Below are 22411 nucleotides of genomic sequence, written 5' to 3'. Positions count from 1 at the left end.
AACATCGATGTGTCTACGGGCAGCAGACTGTGTTATTCAACCAAACAGCAAAATTCTAACTACAAAAATAGGAGGAGGTCAAACACATACAGTAATAGAAGATGAAAGCAAGACATTCTGCACTCACTGCACCATCATCAAGGCACTAGATCTGACTGTAATTATAGCTGTGTATCCCACAAATTAATGGGTTGCTTTGTGAGACAATGTCAGCCTTATTTTTGCATCTGCAAACCCGGTGGTATAAAACCGAGCTACAGTCAAGAGCAAATATAAAAAGAGAATAAAACCCGTACAGAACTGCTTTTACTGGATGCTTACTTGAAAAGGGAAAACAGTGAACATTTATTAGTGAGGCTTGTCAGATTTACCCCCAAAAAAAAAAAAACACCAAACAAAAAACAAACAAACAAACAAACAAACAAACAAAAACACATTTAGATAAATGTACTGGGCCTCTTACTATTTGGGGCAATGACAGCACACACATCCCTGTAGTGAGACCACAGTGAGTAGTAATACAGTATAACACTGTCATCTTGTGGCTCATCTGACACATTAGCTCTTCTGGCCAGAGCTTCTGGACTCTTGATCCTAATCAACCAAAAACAAAATAAGACAAATGTTCAATTTTTCCTGTTTTCACCAGCAGGGGGCAGAAATTACACAGTTGAGGCATAAGTATGTCACTCTATGCCAGACCTTTTGAAACCATACATATTTTGATGTAATAAAATTATTATTATTATTTATCAGATTGCCTATCTGCTGTATCCATATACGCTTTACCATGTCAAGATTTAATGGCATTGTAAGACATGCAGGTTCTTTATAACCTACCAGGCATTTCTATTGCATCCAAAATTTAGCTTTCACCTAACTTTTATTTTATGCTTATTTATTCTATCCTGTTATTCTATTTATATTATTAATTTAGGTTTTACCTAATATTTATTGATTTTATTTGTATTCATTTTTTATCTTCTTACTCTATTTATATTTATATTGTATCACATTTTTATTTATTTTATCTTTTTATCCTGTATATATCCTTATCGGGTCATATCTCCAGTGTTTCCTCGGAGGGGGCTCTCTGCACCGGGGCTGTGATTGACCGTGGCTGCTGGGGCTCTGTCGGTCTTCTCAGCCTTGGTGGGGGGCTTCTTTGCCTCCCTCCTGCTGCGTGCCCAGCCTGGAGGCTGCGGTCTGTGACTGCCTCCCGGTGCAGATGGCTCCCTGTGATAGTGTTTCCTCACTTGGCTAATGCGTACCCAGCCCAATTTTAAGTGTGTGTAAAGCACTTTTCATACAAAAAATGTAGCACAAAGTGCTTTATAAATAAAGAAAAAAAAAAAAAGTTTTCACTTGAAATGGCCACTTAGTTTGTAACATATGCAGGCAAAATCGTGAAATACTATGCCACTGAATAATGTTAAGCCGTCTTGAAGCACTGATTATGATTACACATGACGGAACATATATTTAAGTAGTTATGGGCCCATTAATTCTTTACGAATCGGTGCTAGAATCATCATTTACTCCATCAGACACTTCAAATTAGTTAATTTGGCATTTATTGTCGAGAAAGAATAATGTAAATGACAAATATTTCTAATCTCCAGCACATTCACAGAATGTCACCACACACTCCATCTACTCACATCTCCTCCAAACATTGAAGAAAAGAAACGTCAACACACTTTAAAATAACTCGCAGCAGCACCAGGCTCTCTCAGTCACTGCAGCGTCTCCTTCGTTCATATTAATAAATTAAAGACAACTGTCCACATACAATTCATGATGCTCATAAGATTAATGTTTATTTGCACTGCCCAAACCGTTATAAACTGTGAGGATTAGTATTCAAGTATTCCCTTTCCGGCTATTTCTGTGCTGGATATTATACTAAATATCTGGTTCTGTGAGTTACCTAATGTGGCACAGTACAAGAATAACATTTAAGTAAACATTATGTACATGAATTAACAAAAAAAGAAATAAAAAACAAAAACTTGCAAATGTATATTTGCTTACAGTGCAATCCCCATGCAATTCCACATGCAGTTATAGAAGATGCCTGAAGAAGACCTTATTGACCATGCATGAGCTTGTGGCCTGCCATCCAAATAACAATATATTATTTCCATCTAATTTCAGTGAAACATCAAATGACAACCCCTCCTCATTTTTATGGTAGTGATATTCACCTGCAGAGAAGATGACGTCCAACAATAGTTTGCCAAAAATATTGGCGCACTAAAAGAATCTCGTTTCATCACGACAGGACAAACCAAACCGGGCCTTGCCACTCTGCAACCAGCCACAGCATGCAGACATGGTAACGTAAATAGAATCAATCTGAACCATGGTTGTAAATCGGCACAACTGTATACAAAACTTTTTGAGGGAAAACGGACAAATAAATATTATAACCTCATGGTGAATGTATGCATGTACCATGGAGTAGCAATGATTTAAGCACTGGCACAAATAGATCAACAAAACAAAAAAAGCACACAAACAACCAGCCTTAACAAACCTCTCAATCTGTCATTTGACACTATATAACAAATGCCAAAAAAAACAATCACATTAGACAGGCGTTGGTAAAGGAAAACAAGTAAAAAAAATCACTGAAAAGCAACATGTTTTTCCAGTGGTGTCAGCTGGGTGTAACAAAGTCTTCACTGTGCAATCGTAATGTTATTTTAAAAAGGCAACAAAATCAAATGCCGAGCATAAAAAGGCAGACTTTAAAACTAACATTCCCTGTTTCTGTGACACAAAACATGACAGAAGCGTTTGATGTATAGCTCATGTAAAAGGTGCAACAAATATTCAAGTAAATACCTCAAATCTTCAGTGAACCGCTGTGACTTTTAAACTGAGCAGTTGACCTTTGCCAATTTACTGAAAGATTCCCAAGTTCTGTATTGTATGATTAACATAAACGTGTTTAAGTAGAATTATTTTAAAAAACACAAAAAACCCCACATTGTTCAAATCTTTCCATATATGTCCACTAGGGGTGCAACAATACTCGTATTGATATTGAACCGTTCGATACAGTGCTTTCGGTTCGGTACGCATATGTATCGAACAATACAAAATTTTTTTATTTATTTTATCAACTTTTCTTCTGACGATGCTGTCTGTGTTGAGCGCTCAGTGGATCTGCGTTCGACTACTCCGCCTAGGCTGCACTGTCGAGTGCAGTTCCACTGAGCGGAGCGCAAGCTAGCGAGACAGAAGCTAAGCTCGTTGCAACATGGCAACTGCCTCAACGCTAGCTGAAATTGAACCTCCCCCACCCTCATTCACATCTGGCGTTTGGTTTTCATGTGAAGTATGACCCTATGGTAAGCGCGTCATGGACAAAAGTAACACAGTATGTCAGATGTGCCACGCAATGCTCAACTGCATTGGTGGGAACTAGTATGAAAGACATACTAGTTCTTACATACTAGTAGCTAACTGGACGGCGTCAACAGTTAGCTCATTAACGTGTTGACGCCGTCCAGCCCCACGCACAGGGCGATCCGCGGTAACTTGTTAACGGAGATTTGCCGCATTATGGCGTTAATGTCATTTTAACGAGATTAACACTAACAGCACTAGTGGGAACACAACGAATATGACTGCACATTTATGCCGACATCATCCTAGTGCAAAGACAAGTGGAAGCAGACAAAAACAACAAGCACGCATGCTACAAACTTTACCCGAGTCATTTAGACAGCTGTTAGCACATGATTCTCCTTATGGGGACCTGATATTTTTAATATGCTGCTGAGAATATACCCGAGAAGAAGCGTATAGTATAGCTTTTATTTTGGAAAGAGCCATTTCTCTGTAATAAACTCTCTATCAGATATATATTACTATCAGATATATATTAAAAAAAACGTGCCTGTGTAAATGTTTTCTGACAGCAGATGGTGATACACCTATGTAATTTCTGCTTTCCCAGATGGTATTAGAGCGACGCAGGCTTCACTTTCCAAAGATGAGTGATTTCTCGATCAGATAGATTTATTTATTTTTTTTAATTATTTTGTTGTTTCAGCAACATTGAATTTAAAAACTGTACTTTTGAGTTAAAATATATATTTATAATTTTAATAAATGACAAATTAAAAAGGCATGAACATTTTTTTGTATCAAAAAAATATCGAACCGTGACACCAAATTATCGAACAGAACCGAACCGTGAATTTTGTGTATCGTTGCACCCCTAATGTCCACTTGAGTGAAAAATCCTTGTAGCGATCCAATAAACAGGACCCACCCACACCATGTATGGGACCGCCACATGACCCTTCAGAGTGAACTGAAAGTCATACATGACACAAAAGCTATTACCATTAACACAAAAATGTAGCCACCTGAAATACTGATTGTCATTGACTTTACGTTAAACTACCGCTCTGTTTAAAAAAGAAAAGTTAAAAAAAATATTAAAATCATTTAAACCTAAGATCTTAAACGTCTCCTATATGTAAAGGATTTTTATCTTCCTGGGTGAATAAAATCTAAACAAAAATGCTGAAACTGAAAATTATTGTGTTATGCTGTTACAAGACTTTTGCTCTTCCTGTCTCAACCCTTGAAGTATTTCGCTGCCATCGATTCAAGATTATTCAGTGTCTACTTTTGATGTTTTGTTTCAACATGCCAGCTAAAATCGTACACTGCAGGATTGGCAACAGCTAGAAAAGTGTAGAATTAAGTTTGCATCAAAAACAAAAAAAAGCCAACAAATAACACTCAGAAGAGCGAACAAACATTAAATGTCAGATCAACTAAAACGTTAAAACATTTTCCGTGAAAATCTGCGTTTTGTTGAATTTGTCATATTTGTCTATGGCCCCTGACTCAGTTGAGTTTCACCTCTCTACATTCATATCATAATGCAAAACTAAGAAAACGTGGAATAAAACACTTCAGCAACACACTTTTTTAAAAGCAAAGTGATCAGTTTGTATACATAACTTGGCTGGATTAACATCTGCTGATGAGCTTGAATTTCTTATTGTACAGACACCACCAGTAACATTCACTTTCCCTTTTAGTATTTCTATGGTACTCTGCACATCTCCTTTTAAATAATACCAGTTAATTAATATCCCATGTATCTTTAAAACTCTATGTACCTCGACTCCAGCAAGACAAAAGTAGCAAAATACATACATGTACTGATTCGTCTTCAACCCTACGTTTAAAATTAACATATATGACTTCTGTTATTCTAATAGACTTTAAATGCTGGTTTGTATCTGCCCATTTTGGCACTCACAAAAGAACATCTCACTCTCTGAAATTTCACTTCCTTGTTAAATAAAGGGTATAAAAACTTAAATTTCAAAGGGTTGAGTGATAAAAATCACAAATTCTTCTGAGACTGCACTTGATGGAATTTGATTATTTCTTAATCACCTATCCCTCAACAGGCATCTAACAAGGATTTTATGACACTGACCATCAATGTGGATTCACAAAATGCTTTGGAGGTTTCCTCACATATTTACCTCACCAACACCTATTTCGTCATTTTCATTCTGCGACTCAGACAGCAGCATTAATACAAAAGTCTTTTGTTGATCACAAAGTTCGTAAAGAATGGTAAACTTTTTGACAATTTGTCGTTGGGCTAACAGCCGCTTTGTCCCGGGATGACCTCTTCTGGCAAATTGTTCACGAGAAAAATAATTGGCCATGCACACAGTATTGCTAAGAGGTCATTTCATGGCTTTGGGATGGCCATTTTAAATGGTCCATTGGTACATCTCGGTCACTGTGCCTGCTTTCAAGTTCCCTCACTGCGTGTGGTCCTGTAATCTCAAGTCCCAGGTAGGCTGCTAATGAAGCAGCCTTGCATGTCAGGGTCCAACTTGCTACGAGCCACTGCACATAGTGTTGTCAGTGTTTCTGCTGTGGCATGTTCTCACCAGTGACACCCGGTTCTCTTAATCCATTTTGCCATTTTCCTGAGGTGCGCCAGCTTTGCTCCGCTGTGCTGATCGTAGGACCTTATAACATCCACGGGCGATCTTGTGCATCCACATTATGTTCATAATGTCCAAGCAGATGCTGGAGCAGATCCAGGCTACACGACCACCCCATGGCACCAGGTAGAAGGCCTCAGTGCCATAGACCGCATACATACGACTGTAGTAGACTGGCATGACACCGATGCGGACGAGGAAAAACACCACTGCCATGGCAACGCCATTTGCCATGTTGGGCCGGGAGGACTTGGGATAACCCAACACCTCAAAGAACCAGCTGAAACAAAGCACATTTTTTCAGAAAACAATAAGACACTAAGTACCTTGCCACATTAAAGTAAATAAAACTCAATCTCAAAGAACCAGCTGAACACAAAACATGTGTTCAGATGTGTACAGGAAATTACCTTGAGGTCATTAAACTTTCTAGTAGAAGAACTTATGACAGGCAATCCAGACTTTATTTTTTAAATAAAGTAAGTAATCCATTAGGTTTAAAAACCAGTAATAATCATTTGGTTTACCAAAGATCTTGGGTAAACCCAGAGATGTTTAATCCTGTGCTGTAGCACGATATATATATGACTTTAAAGAACTCATCTTAAGTAACTTTTTGGAAATATTTAGCCGTCAGTAAGTGTGTGCATGGTAACTATGCCTTGGCCAGCAGGGTATAATTTCAATATTAGTCAAGTCTAAGCCATATGTGATCTTCTTTGTGCATGAACTGAGGTTAAAAGGGCCTCAGTTACACAGGCCTACAGACTCCCCTCAGAATCTCCAATCACTGGGGAAAAACCTTGTTGATTGTTGTGGGGGCCAGTGATTTGTCTAAAAGTCACCAGCGCATCTGAACACCATCACCATTTATTCTCCAAGCTGTAGTGAAGCTGTGAAACCTGCAACACAAACTGAGCTCATTCACCTTCAGAGTAAAACTTTCCAATGTGCGGGGTAAAGCACAACAGCTTATGTTGCTCTTTTTCAGTTCTCACTACAGCTTAGCAAGTAGTTTCCCAGTGTCTGCAGACGAGTAGGTGTCTACCATCCAAACTACTGGCAGCCACGGCAACCTGCTAGCTACTAAAGCAATCACAAGGTGGTTTTCAGTGCAGCATCACACATCTCTTGGTGACCAATTACACTTTAGCGACTGCTAGAAACCTCCAGAAACCACTTGAGGAATCTGCATTTTTCTTTGACAACTGGTGGTTGACAGATTGTCACCACCAGGTCTCTTGACTTGTGTGACTGGGGCTTTAAGCGGAGTTTTCTGTCAACAGGAGTAAATGCAGGTGGAGAAGTCATCTCCTAACACACACACAATCATCCATATGACAATCCTAAATATAGGCTGATTGAAGACGAAAAGTGGAAAAGGTAGGATATTCTTAACTGTGGCTGTCACCTGAGATGCATTCCACTTGCTAATGACCAAGGTAAATGTATAAAAAAAGACCTAAAGAGATCTGGAAAACAGGTCATAAGTAAGCTAGTACATACCGCTGGTTTACACACGGTGTAGAAAACTCAGCTAGCAGGCGGAAGTTAGCGAAATAAGGCAACATTCCTTGGCCCTGGAAAAACAAGATGAGGACAGGAAGACAACAAGACATGAGAGGAACAACAACAATTCCACTGAAGAATGACAGGCATGATGCTGGTGCACCACCGGTTCAACACAAACACCATTTCTTACCAAGATTGTTTTCATACATGTAACTGCTGGTCTCTCAAAGATTTTAAAAAAGCACAGCCTTAACCATGTGCAACTATGTTTAATATTGTAGTTAATATTGTAGTTCAAGGTGTTGTCCCAACAAGACAGTCTTCTCCTTTAGTGCAGAAGGGTATTCCTTTATTTTTGCAGTCCAAAAATTACACTGTCACCCGAGTCCATTTCACAGAGGAATCCTTGCTTATTGTGAAAAGATGAAGAGATAATAAAGAATGACTATACAAAATAACAGTCTTCTTTTATTTTGCAGTGCAAATGGATTAAAGTTACAGTGGTCAATTATTTCTTCTGAATTAAAATTGAGAAGAAGAAGAAAAAAAAAAAAAGACTTTCCCTCAATCTGGGCAATTACTCTGAGCAAAATCAGATTATATAGATCGTCCACAAAAAATTTGTTTAGTTTCTGTTAAGACAAAAAGATTTAAATTTGCAACAATATCTTTATTATCAGGTAATCCTTAAAACCCAAAACAATAGACAATATATAGAAATGCCTACACAAAATGTAGCATTTTTGCATTATCTGAGTCACCAACACAACAATCATTAAAAAACAAAAAACAAAAAAGCATTGTAACATAAAAGGCCGTTCATCTAAATAACATCAACAATTAAAAAGAGAAAATATCAGAAACAGGAATTGATATATATACTGTACAACTATAAAAACATTCAGCCAGCCACTATTTCAAGGAGCAATCAGAAGCCATGCAGAGTATAAAGCAATACATTTGACTGCCAAACATGTCATTACAGGATTAGGTCCTGAATTCTACTATTTTGTGAATGGAATGATCTGCAGCAGGTTTCAGCTGCTACAGTAGTTGAAACCTGCTGCAATATAAAGATAATCATTGGGAAAGTTAGAGGTAATAATAAGGGAAAGATTCAAATAAACGTGATTCATGATTGAGAAAGTGCATTCATTAGAATGAAGTGTAATGATCTCAATCTCGATTTCTGCTGCAATAAGACTGTTTGAATCAGCAGTTTGAAAACTAATTTTTTTGTTCCCGACTGCTGGCTACAAACTCAGCACAGAACACATCTCAAATTAAGGATGCAGAATTCAAAGTTATTTGGCCAGCAGCCTAACTTTTACAGAAAAGACTTACCGTCAGGGCTGTAACAAAAGTTGGTCAAAGAAACATACTTACTGTGTGATACAAATGGGGTACATCTGTACTGCAGTTTACAATTACAAGAAAAGGTTTGTGAACCCTTAGGAATTCAACAATAATTACTCAGAAAATGTGGTTTGATCTTAATCCAAGTCACGCTTAACAAAAACAGTTTGACTAAACTAATAACACAACCTATAAACTGATTCTGAATAATAACTCCAGTCCAGTCCAGGATAGGAAAAAGTAACTAAATTTAGTGACTCCTAGAACCTCCTTTGGCAGTAGCCATCTTTATCAAATGTTTCCTGTAGCATGATAATGAAGCTTTCTAATCGATTATCAATTTTCTTCCATTTATCCAATTTAGGGTCATGGGGCCTGGAGCCTATTCCAGGTGTCAAAAGGTGAGAGGTAGAGTACAACCTGTACAGGTTGCCAGTCTACCACAGAGAGAGGCAACCATTCACATCAATCACTATTTGCCAATTAACCTAACAAGCATGTCTTAGGCCTGGGAAGAGGTTGGAATACCCAGAGAGAACTCAGGAAGGCACAGGGAGAACATGCAAACTCCACACCAAAAGGCCTCTGCAGTACAGTGGTTTTGAACCCAGCACCTTCTTCCTGTTAAAAATCAGTCTGACTCGGTCATTCCAAAGCTTGAATATAATGAACAATGACTGCAATGTCCAGCCACATGGTAAAGAAGCCACAACTCTGTGCAAAACTAGAGCTTTCGGATAAGTTGCTAGCAAAGAGGTTCAATCACTTTTTTCACCATGTCCTATGAGTTACTGTTCAATAAAGCTGTGAAAAGCATAGCTGTTTCTTTATTAGTTTAGTCATATTGTGTTTGTCTGTAACTTTGACTTGGATGAATATCACACCACATTTATGAGAAATCAATGTAAAATTCCTAGAAATCCTTCACAGATTCATAAACCTTTTCTTGTAACTGTATATTCCCATCTAGCATTAGCATGCTAGTACCTCTAGGAACTGGTAAGTCCATACTGTGACTGGGCATCATAGCTGCTCAGTACAACACAAGAGCAATAACAGCAGACAAGACAGGAATAAAAAAAGTCCCCATCTAGATCAAGACCTGCTCTGGGTTTCTAAATGACAACTTTTTGGTAGTTTTTGCATGAACGGAGATGACACAACCCAACTTCATCTTGGTAGTTTTTGCATGTAAGGTTTGAAGAGGGGCCATTTATGTTAAAGTCAGCAAAGGACAGACAGACAGACAGACAGATATATTAGAAGGAAACAAACAAAAAAAATAAGATGCCACAACACAAAGCAAAGAAGAAGCAACACTTACAACACTGAGAAAAACGAAAGCATGCATCCAATAGTTTTATTTTTTAGAAGCTACGCTTAACTTTTAAATAAGCACAAAAGACTGCCGCACAAAATAATTTTATTACTTGAGCAATATTTGTGATTGGCCACTTAATAGAAAAGCATAACAAAAAAATTACATTTTGCATTTTTTTATTAATATTTCTCAATAGGAATCAGTTTAGCTAGAGCTATGTGCCTCGTGTAATGTTTTTGTTTCATTGGAGTACAATGGTTCTGAAAAATCTGCACAATCCACGACCTTGTTGGCCCATGATGCCCTATCCATTGCCCTCACTGTTAAACTTCATTATGTTACAAATGGAGACAGTGATAGGATATTTTAATAAAGTTAAGGTTCAAGTAGCAACAGAGAAGGTTAATGCAATGATATTATTAAGATTACGTGACAGCCATGGCAGATCTGAAGGCATTGCTACACTAGCTTCATCTAACTTTGGGGACATTTCGGGTGCGTTAGCAAAGCTTTGTGGTGAAATAGCTCAACTGTAAAAGCATTTTTAGAGTGCTTATTTAGTGTAAAATTCATGTGTTTGAATGCAGGCTAAGAAATATAGGTTGAGAAAGAGTTTCGGTAATGTGTATGTGCAATGATATGCTAATTAGCCATGTGCTCATGTTGCATAAGCTAGTTAGCATGTGGAGCAGTTATCTCTCAGTCATCCTACAAAGTATGAACTGTGGAACAGTGGATTTGGAGAGTCATTACACCCCTAGTTTTGACATGAACAGTTCCACATAAACACATTCAACACAATTAACTAATAAGACTTTGACAACATATGACAAATCTGGGTGGGAACAAAACTAAATAAAATGAAAATGACATCAAAGGTTAGCCAACTTTTTGGGGTGATTACAACTAATTTATTACGGCTACATTCATGCTGCTGTTCCATGTGCATTTCAGATCTAGTCTGAGAAAAAAAGTCATGAGTGTCCAGTAACAGTATGGCCTACTTCATCTCATTTACCGAACTGTTTTAGATACAGGCGCTCCGTTTCTACAGATACGACTAGATTTACAGTCAGTGTTAAGTCAGAATTTTAAACCAACCATATGACACCATTTCACTGCCATTAACACAATTATTGTTCAGATACAGAAACACGGAAAGGTAATATTTCTCATTAGCAATGCTAAAAGATGGAAAAAGTAAATAAAATGTCTGTCAGATTAAAAAGAGAAAAGAATATCTGTAAATCCAGCCATGACTAAAATAGACAAGAGCAGGGAGTGAGACGTAAATATGTAGAGTATAAGCTTTACATTACATCTATTAGTGCCAAGTAATTAAAAAACATCTTTTTAGATTAAAAAAAAAAAAAAAAAAGCAGCTTAATTAATTGGGGGCTACTATCAGAGCAATGCAAATTCCATGCCTTTCTGCATTTTTGCTCAATATAGAGAACAGAGAGCATTTATTTACTGTAACTGTAAAATAAAGTTCATGTAAGACTTTTTGGAGCACTAATTACTTTTTATCCCCCAGACTCCTAGAGTAGACCTTTGAGAATACATTCAGCATGGTATTTGAAAAACGGGCCTATCTATTATGTAATGGACTTTATCATCTTGGCATGGAGTGGAAGAGAGGAGCCAGGACTAGGCTCTGGCACAAAAGACAGACAGGCAGAAGCCAAGGTACTGTAGATAGGCAGGTAAGTAATTAAGAATGGTAAATACTTTTTGTTTTCATGCACAGTAACAGGACAGAAATCTCTGCCTGTGTAGAGCGCTTCAAAGCTACGAGCATGCACACAGTGGTTACAGTTGAGCATTCAGTTGTGCTAAGCTCAGAAAAGTTTAGCTTACACCAGAGTCACACAACATTTAAAGGGGGGGGTCAGTAAAACAAAAAGCACAGAAACTGTAAGGGCAAGGTGAGGGGGGAGGGGGGCAGGGAGAGGGTCATCAGCCAGTACCGTCACTGAGCATTCCATGCAAAAAATACCATAGTCATTCATTTCCCGTAATTATGCGACAGATCCTGGCAACCTAGAGGGTTTCAGATTGAACCAAGAGTGAACAGTGCCACCTACAAATGCTGGATAGAGTCACCATTGGCACACCAAAGTGTATGGCAGTAATGCAGCATACACAAGTTTTTATTTTTAATTGAATTATTTTTTTTTATTACAACGAGCACCACTGATACAAGATGCAGCCCGCACAACAAACAGCTTATTTATTGTTTTATAAGGTACATCATGACCAAACTGAAACGTCAAACTGAACTAAATCCCATCAAGACTATCACTGTTTTTCCTACAATCTTCACAACACTATTCAAGGTGTTAATGTGCCAATCAGCCATTTTCAGGAAAGGTATCAACCACCAAAGAACAGTTATCTTATCTCTCGCACACTTGAATAATGCCAAAACAGAAAGTTTCTTTATCTTTCCATAGCAGAACAAATACTGCTATTTACTAACTGATAAGAATGCTTTACTTTCTCTACCACTTTTCCCTTGCAATAAAATAAATAAAGACAGAGCTGAAGCTTTAACTATCTGAGAACTTATCTGATGTGTTTGCATGGGATTGATGTATCTCTTACACAGACCACACTGGCTCTCCCTTGTACACATTAAGCTCACCTATGACTATGGCTATGTGTCGATAGTCATGGCGAGTTTCTAAATTTTGACTGAATTAGCAAAAACGCAAAACCAAACCAAAACACCCAGCTGAAAAAGGACATAGCTGTTCACCCTTGGTTGTCTCTTTCCCATCTTGCCTGCACGTTCTGCTATTGGGCAATAGGGCACTCACCAGTACATAGTAGTAAGCATACAACGCTGCCAGATGATGAACTACAAAAAACTTGTCGCCTATTGCCTTCCAATAATAAAATATCAGCAGCAAATCTGGAAAACAGAAGAAGAGGGCAAAGAGGGACAGCATGTCATTCGTGTAATCAAGGCAATCTAAGTGCATACAGAACTATTTGGAAACAGCAGCTGGCACAGTACGGCTGAAACACAAATGTGTCATCAAGCATCAAGGTTTATCGCAAACTTATTATGTGCATGTTCCAATCCATTATTATTATTATTATTATTGTTATGTTCTTTTTCACTCACTTTAACAAAATTATCCGGATAAACTGAAAACTTTCTCTTACCCGATATGAGGTAGCCTGTTGTAATTGCGACGTTTGTCTTGACCAGTGTAGGATCTCCCCTGTTGAAAAAAGAATAAATTAATTTGTACTGTGTGTGACTTATGCTTGATAAAATAGATTCTGATACAAGATGCGCAAAAGAATGAGTCTACATTAAAGAGTGTGTGTGTACACATGTTGGGTGCAGTATTGTGAGGCAGGATTCACACTTTAGCCTCAGTCACATTGAAAAAAGGAGAGAGAGGGGGGGAGAAAAAAAAAAAAAAAAAAAACATGTCCAGAGGTTAAATGTGCAATGCCTTTGAAACCAATGAGCAACAACATGTGATTGCAAGGCAGCTGCACCGGTTGCATGATAGCAACCCGTCTCCAAATTTGGACTGAGGTTAGCTCTGGTTTAGGCTACTTGTCTAGCTGTTGATTTTGAGCATAGCACATGTACATTGTAATACATAACGCTAATAATTCTTTGTAATTTTTTAAATGGTATAATTGACTTTACAAACACATGGAGATCAGAATTTCTAACTAATTTATGTTATTAAAAAAAGAGAACAAAAAAGAACAAGTAGATGTTAGCAACTCAAGCTAGCTAGCAAGTTAATGCTACCAGTAACTTCTATAAAAACAAAAACTCGAAGAAATAACAAAAAGTTCCAGGTGAATGTACAGTTATAGTTACAAGTTATCTCAATATACTGCAGCTACCAATGTTTCACTTTTACAAGGAAAAAGAAGAGTCTTTTTACAAACCTAACACTAGCTTAAGCTTAAGTTATACACCGACTTGGTTTCCAACACTGAAGAGTAATTCCAGTCCAATAAAGAGCAGGGCAGGGTTACTAATAGTATAATTGATACAGATAAAGACTCAGATAATTAAGTTTTACACATTTAGCACAAAGACTGCAGTAGGTAATCACCTGATTAGCCAAATATTGTAGCCATTATAACTTAAAAACAATTATGCTCACCATTTAATTTGATATTGACACAAACCAGAAGCTGTCTCTCTTTCACACCTCTTTAGCATTTGGAAATTAAATTTAAAGCCTGAAATGCATCTTTAACTACACAAAGGAGACATTAATGCAGAAAAATTATTAAACAAACCAAAACCTTTGAGAAAAAATGTTAAAAATATTAAGTTCAAAGCCAAAACTCTTACCAAACTGGATCTTCATTGACAGCATCATCAAAAAACAGAATGTAAAGACAGAATATTCCCACCAACAAGGCGTGAAACGTTGATACTGTCCTGAAATAAAAAGAAAGAAAAAACAAACAAACATACAGCCTTGATTATCTGCTCATCCCTGAAAAGGGCAGACGATGACACAGTAATGGATAATATACTTTCTATTCATTAAAAGTGCCTTGAAGCTCGTCTGTACTTCAGACAGAGGAATTTTTAGTACTCACTGTGGATCAACTGATTGCCTGTCAGGACTGCACGCAGATTCAGACCAATTAAACTAAGAGATTAAACACTGCTGAAGGGTCAGACAGAGCGGCGCACAGTCCCATTCAATCACTCAAACAGTGAGACAGTCCATGGCTCTCAGCAGTCAGTCAGACAGACACTGACAGCCACACTGACCGTAACACTGTATAAATATAATACTGTGAAGTCATGGACTTCAACAGGGATCCCTGAATCCCAGCCTGGATCCCTTTCCAGTAATAATTCATTTTGATTTCCACTTTAAATCACGTAGCCATTCTGATTTCACAAGTGCTCTCACGGATAATGAACTCAGCAAAAACAGAACATGTAGGAGCAAGATTCATGGAAGCTGTACCGGGCTAGTTTAGTCCAGTCTGATCATTCGGAATACCAATCTAGTTAATCTCCCCCATGTTGCTGGAACCTTACACGATAGCTGTAGAGAAAAGATCGCAATGAATCCTACATGTGAGTCTTCTCTGAGTGCCACTGTAAATATGTGGGTTTAGTGTTAGTAGACATGTCTGGACCGAGCCAAAACAAATCATCCTCCGTTAAACATAGAACAGTGTCACACTCCATGCAGCCCAGTGGAAGCAAATACTCATCACTAAGTGAGAGTAAGAGTTCGGTCACCTCGAGTTCCATTCCACCTTCTGCTTGTCGCTGAGGCCAAGGAAGCCAGGACTGATGCGTACAGACAACCAGGGGCTGACTCTGTGGAAGAGCCACTGGAAGGTGAAGAAGCTGGTCACCGAGATGATGAGAATAAGCTGGCTGAAAGGGTCCATGGCCACCCAACCTTACTGCAAGAGAGAGTGAAGGATAATGGTTAGACAATATGAACAGTTAGCAAAGTTATTTTTTTAAACAACATTAACCTGAAAAACAAAGGAGAGAGACAATGCAGAGAAATGTTGCACCAGTATTGACCATGTGAATACACCATCACTTGTAGCAACGAAAATATGCCTACCTGAAAATCCAGAACTAAATACATCAAATCAGTAAAGTCAGTAAAGCCCACGGATCTTAAACAGAAAAGGTGTCTTAAACCTTGAGGAACAAGAGAGAAATGGCCAAGTAGCCACGTTTTGACACCATCTACTTACTAATTCTCAACTGCAAGCCTCTTAAGTATAAGTAGTCATCAAAATCTACCTTCATCTTCATCTACCTTTCCAAATCTTCAGAACTTGCACTGAAATCTAAATGATTAATGTGAATTTCTGAATGGCAGCCCAATGTGTAACGACACAGGAACCGCTTCAGGCGGAAGCGGAAGCTTTGGGTAGAAGGCAAAAATATAAAGACTTCCTGTGTGCGCGCTGACATCAGACTCTGTGGTTTCAGCACATCCCGTATAAAGCCCAACACACTCTTTTCCCTCAAGTTCTACATTAAAGATGTGTATCTATTGTAAGGCTTTTAAAATAAGCAGTGACAGAGAATTGGAAATACACAATTTAATTTGCTTTTAACTGACCCCTGACTTAAATCGCCCATATGGAGGGCAGGGATAAGGAGTCATAAAAGCCATTTACGTACTATCCAACTTTATACTACAATATAGATGACATGCAAAGTGCCATAACCGATCCAATCCATCAACACTCCCTTCATTATTTCTAGCATCTTTTTCTGCAAGCTGCACATTGCAAAATAGTTACACTGAAGCATTTGCACAACTGAATGACATGCATGCATTTTCATCTACACTACCTGCATTTGTTTCCTTTTTCACATTAAAACTGAATCAGTCAAGAACCTGATATATTTGCAGAATCAACAACGCTGTTTGAATTAAAATCTTATCAGTATTCGTTCCTAGCTAAGACGTTTATGATGAGTATCTAGAACTTCCTTTTCTGGACCTGTTTGGCGAGTTTGAACTCTGTAGGTTGGATTGAAAATTATCCTTTGATGTTTTTTTTGTATTTTAATTTAACCCCCCGGCCTTGACAAGTGCCTCTCCTCCAGCATCCACAACAGTGGCACAATTTCTGCAATTGGATCTATGAACCCATTAAGGATTTCATAATAGAACATGTGGTAATGGCTGCAACAAAAACTGTAACAGTGACTACAGATGGCCTGATGTGAAAGGGAAAGGACTGTGTGCACTGACGAAAAACAGACACAGCCCGTTGTTTATTCACAGATCAGCGAATAAATGACAGGCTTGAAATCAAGTATTCAAAACGCTCTGATAGATATAGTTGCTGCTGAATATTCTTTCCCTAAAGCTGGCCTCATTCTCTGGGAGATGAATCTGTGAATGTCACTGAATCACTCACACTCACATTATGAATAATCACCTCTACACAGGGAGGAAGCGGGACATGGCCAGAGGCAAGTGCTTTGTGTGGGATGTAGGTCTCAGAAGCACTTTCAAATACGGCATATTCATTCTCTAGCAATAACAGTGCATGGCTTAAACGTTACAGCTCTATGGAAGTGTTTCAATGAGCAATGAAATGTTGCACCATATACTCATGTAGCCAGAAAACTAGGATACTGATTGATAATATTTTTTAAAATTATAAAAGATTATCAGCATGATCACAATTCATCCACAAGGGGACACTGAGGACACTGTCGATGAAATATTTCTTAGCAATCTAAAGCCTAGCAGCTCACCAAGGTCAGTGTACTGGACAGATTGTGTGTCATGCCACTGGATAAGTGGAAACTTTGACCTGCTTGTGGGACTAAAGGGAAATTCAAAGAATGACCAATAAAATGTATCCATGAACTGTACCAGCAAGAGTGAGAACAACACATGATGCAAGTAATTCTATAGTTGTCAAACAATTATATCACCAGCACCTCACATCAATATCATTTCCCTGCACTGTGCAGAAGAAAAGTGTAAAGAAAGAAAATTTAAGGGTCACGCTGTATGTAATTAAATCCTACGACACCAATATAGACCCATGTTTAAAATACCTTCTGTTCTTTTTAAAGACATTAGTATAAAACACAAGAAAACATTAAAATAATATATTTGGTTCCAAGACATTTCAAATCAGACTTAAAGTAATACTAAACTTGACAATAAGTCTTTGTTTCAGCAGCTCACTTATTCTACAGTGCTTTGGCACAGGTTCAATAAAAGCCATTTCATGTCACCAGCATATGATGCAATTTTCCTCACGGGATCCCAGTGTGCTGCAACCTACCACTTTGCAAGTCCAACTGCTACTTCCCCACTTCAGCACACGCTTCAAGGCCCCTTCAGCTCACATAGGTAACTGCCCAAGCAGCCAACTCTTACGCTGTCCACCAGCATGTTCTTGTGATCTTATCAAACCCCACACAGGCTCTGTGTATTCTGGCCATCTCTTTCTCCATGAAAAGTGAAATCCACGTCAACATGTCTGCTTTCTTCAAAAACCTCTGACATCATGTCACCTGCTTTATGGGGCCAATCAGGAGGGCTTCCTGGAATTAATGCTACTTTGACCCACATAGCGCCAATGAAACATTACAACTCACCTACAACTTTTTAAAGGGGAAGTTTACTCCCTTATTTTGGAAAGGAGGTCAGGGAATTCAAAAACAAGAACTTCACAGAAAAAGCTTAGCTTACTTTAAATGTAAAAATGAGTATAAAGAATGCAAACATGTTCTCAGCATAAATAATGTGCATTAACTAAGCTTGGCAATAGAGTAAAAGGCTGTTCAGGATTCTTGTAGTATCATGAGTAAGTGCCCTTAAGCTACTAGTATACCCCAAAATCGATTTTATCACATTTTTGTTTCGATCAAGATTTAATGTTCTTAAAACAGAAGCACCAAACAAGCATCCTCCCCTGAACCCCCTAAATGTCAGCGAGTCCAGACCACTGAACTGCTTTATGTTAGATTTAAGGGATTTGCATAAGGCCTGTGCCAGCCGTTGGTAAGAAGCCAAGTCAGTTACATTTAAAGGCATATTTACATCCCCCAAGCAACAAAACAGAGCATCTCCCAGTACAAGCACACAAAACACACATCTCAGTCCCAGGAGCTCTGGCCTTGGTGATTTTATACCTGCATTTGTTTCTGCGTCACGTCAAAGAAATGTTTGAGGGCAAACGGTGTGCTTCACTAAAGCACTATAGTAAAAGGAAAAAGAAAAAAAAAAAAAATCGCAAGGGAACTCAAAGGCCAAAACCAGAATTCTCTCTAGGTAGAAGGTAGAGAGACTTTTGTTACTAAAGGGACGCTTGAAGAGCCAACGTAGTGATGATGGCCCCAGAGACATTTAAGTAAAGCTAATCCCTGTTCTTCCTACAGGGAGTGAGGATTGTTTTTGGTATACACATGCATGTTTGTGCCCTACCCATGTCACACAGGGTCTTGCTGCCAAGGGCAAACAGTTACACATATAAATGAGAGTGAAGTAAAAAAGAATGCTGTGCAAATTAAGGACCACACAGAGCACCAATAAAGCTACTGTTTTTTAAGGAACAAATGGGTCCTTTGCAATTACAGCACAACAAAAACACTTGTGTATAGATTATGTCAACTTGAGGTGCATATTCATGTTCAACACAACCAGCCTTTTATTGCATTAGCTTAACTGACAAAACCCCAGAGATAACAGCTATCACAGTAGCGCTTATCAACTTTCTCTGTTAAACCGGGTTTTCTGCTTCAGGCTCTGCACACTTAGAGAAGGGCCTTCATGAGTTTCACAGCTCATTTGACTGATTCTTATGGGTTTAGCCAATCAAAGATGGTATCATTTGATAATAATGATGGAAAAGCTACTTCTGGTTGTTCCCTTGCCACAAGGAGTCACCACAGGGGGTGGCTTTGTTTTGATATGGCATTTTTACGCTGCCTGCCCTTTCTGAAGGAACCTGGAAGGTGATGTGTGTCTCCAGCTGAAACTGGTGATGCTGCCGTGAATGTGCTGTTGATAAAAATGGTGATAAAAGATCCACACCGAGTGTTGAAAATATAACAGGGATATGCAACACTGTTGAAAATAAGATGAGAGATTAGTGCTGCAGAAATTCATTAATCTGGTGCTTTAGCCCACAGGGCGGTAAAATAAATATTTTAATTTGAGTTCATTATTTTAATGCCAAGTGCGCGCTCAGTGCGGCTGTTTATTTCTAACATGACTGATACACATTACAGCTCTGAAACTTTAAACTGGATACATAAACATTAAATGTTACTGTCCCACAGCCTGACAGGAGAAGTGGAGATGGCTTTAGTTTGTTGGGAAATCAAAAGTGAAAATGATTTTACGCAGTGAGATTCTTGGCATGTCTTCTGTTTTCTAGTAGCTGCAATTCCAGAAGAGTAAGAGAGATTGGTGGTTTTAGTGCATTCCTCCAGCAGAGAATCTATAATACGCTTCAAAAAGAAGAAGCAGTGAAAACGTGGCGCTCCCAGCGGATTTTAGACCGAAACACTGATCAAAACCTGCTCCGATTAGTTACCATGGTGGTTATCATAAGTTACCATGGTGACTTAGCCAAGTAAAATGACAGCCACTTTCGTGACAGAGAAAACTCTGACTTCAAGCTCGACATAGCCCGATAACCCACTGATCTCGCTTCACTACGGGAACCTCTGAAAATGTGGCTTGAATCACTTTAAGCAAATTAAGCCTTCTGCAGCTCCAGAGGTATTTATTCCTTATTTAATGTTCTGTGCTGTCAGCAGCTTGGACAGAAAAACACCAAATCGGGGCCCGCCTTGAAACTGAGTCTTGCCTAGAATTTCTGGGAAATGAAAGACAAAACCGGAACAGGTTTCTTCCTGGAACACAGCTGTGACAGTCCATACGTTCCTATAAGGACTGGCGTATGCGCTTGCGTAACACGGCTGGACCTCTTTTCAAGAGGAAAAAAAAGCGACGAAACGATGGCACCACGAAAATAACCTGGGTAGTGCTGCATCGCCGCAGGATCGTCTGCTAAACATGCAGCGCATGATTAAACGCCCGAACCAAAGATGCTTTTGACCAGATCTTCATTTCCTTTCAAACAAAGACGCGGGTATAAATAACAGCACTCACAAGGCCAGTTTACGCCGCACCGACTGCATGCCTGCTTGCCTGGCCAGCTGCTGTAGCGTATGGAAAAGAAATGGCAGTGGCCTAGCCGTGTCATCGTATTGTAGCCTCGCATTTGACAGCAGACAAAATCATCCCAAACGGACCTACCTTATGACGTTCATTAAGATATCTGGCGTCTCCCCCTCTCTCAGCTCGTTATGGTTTCTGGACTCGCCTCCATAACCGTGAGCGCTGAGCAAACGGCACAGCCGTGTCGAATCATTTTTTTTGATAAACAGGACAGACCGCCTCCTGCTGCGCGCACACACTAGCTATTTGTGGGGGATGCGAATGGGGCTGGAGCTCTGTGCCAGTATTTGCTGTGTTTACCGAGAATTCCCACCGACACCAAACGCGCATAATGCAGAGGTGCAGATCGTGCAGCTCGACGCTCGATTACAGAAATGATGGAGGGGGCGGTGTTGGTGAGAGACTTCTCTAACCATCTCTCTCGCTCGCTCGCTCTCTCCCCGTCTCTCTCTATATCTCTCCCTCGTTCCTATAGGGCTCAAATTGCAGCTGAATTCTTAAAGAAACACACATGCTCACTAACCACCACCACAGTAGTTGTCCAGTAACACTCACTGGATCTATTTATAGCCAGGGGTTCGTTGAACTGATCCAGACAAGATAACCAGCAAAGCGAAACTGCAGGCATGGCCTGCTGGTCTTTACTGGCAGCGGAGCTTCCGTTTCCATTAATCTGAGCGCGCCATGGGAGTACTTGTCACAAGTTACTGCAGATTATAATCACAGCAGATAATTAGGTAATGCACAACGACAATTCATCATCTTACTCAAGTCACTCGTGCCTGCAGATGCCAGCTATACGCCCATAAACAGAGAGGCAGATGACAGCTAAAATGGCCCGTGATTGCAAGCGTAAGCTGAACGAGGAAGTCTGGCTGTCTGCAGCCTAGAATCTAGATGCTGCGAGCTGATTTGCAGATCAAATGGTCTAAGGCAGGGATCTCGAGAACTACTGTCCTCCAGCTTTTAGATGCAGCCCTACTCCAACACAACTGAATCAAGTGGTTGAATTACCTCTTCAGCATGCCATCAAGTTTGGCAAAGGCCAGGTAACAAGCCATTCATTTGATTCAGGTGTTTCCGAACAAGGATGCATCTAAAAGCTGCAGGACAGTAGCTCTCCTCTCAAGTACTAAAGTTGGAGACCCCTGGTCTAAGGTGTCACCTTAGGGGTGTCGAACTCCAGGCCTCGAGGGCTGGTGTGCTGCAGGTTTTAGATAATACCCTGGGTCAACACACCTGAATCAAATGATTAGTTCATTACCAGGCCTCTGGAGAACTTCAAGACACGTTGAGGAGGTAATTTAGCCATTTAAATCAGCTGTGTTGGATCAAGGACACATCTAAAACCTGCAGGGACACCGGCCCTCGAGGCCTGGAGTTCGACACCTGTGCTGAGTTTAGACATATGCACTGCACCATTAACCAGATAAGAATTGGGCTTTCCACATTTCATCGTTTTTAGCATACACCTTTAAACTCATCAGCCCTACCGAAAGGCATTT

General features: G+C 39.3%; 1 protein-coding gene across 4 annotated transcripts; it reads right to left on the bottom strand.

Moving 5' to 3' along the window:
* Positions 1–3742: 3742 nt before the first annotated feature.
* On the bottom strand, positions 3743–21343 carry LOC116332535 (TLC domain-containing protein 4-B-like). 4 transcript variants are annotated; one of them, XM_039617498.1, is made up of 7 exons: positions 20985–21343; positions 15452–15621; positions 14537–14626; positions 13369–13427; positions 13017–13111; positions 7512–7585; positions 3743–6285 (listed from the first exon to the last, which is right to left on the bottom strand). In XM_039617498.1, exons 2-7 carry the CDS (start codon positions 15604–15606, stop codon positions 5967–5969), a joined length of 792 nt encoding a protein of 263 aa, XP_039473432.1. In that variant the 5' UTR covers positions 15607–15621; positions 20985–21343; the 3' UTR covers positions 3743–5966. The 4 variants fall into 4 exon arrangements, with proteins under 4 accessions (XP_039473432.1, XP_039473434.1, XP_039473433.1 ...); XM_039617500.1 differs by lacking the exon at positions 20985–21343 and adding an exon at positions 17998–18171; XM_039617499.1 differs by lacking the exon at positions 20985–21343 and adding an exon at positions 15928–16049.
* Positions 21344–22411: the final 1068 nt, after the last annotated feature.

The sequence above is a fragment of the Oreochromis aureus genome, linkage group 9 (assembly GCF_013358895.1).
Source record: "Oreochromis aureus strain Israel breed Guangdong linkage group 9, ZZ_aureus, whole genome shotgun sequence".
NCBI classification, from domain to species: Eukaryota; Metazoa; Chordata; class Actinopteri; order Cichliformes; family Cichlidae; genus Oreochromis; species Oreochromis aureus.
Note: the sequence above shows the minus strand (reverse complement) of the source record. Positions and strands in the feature narration are given on the sequence as shown.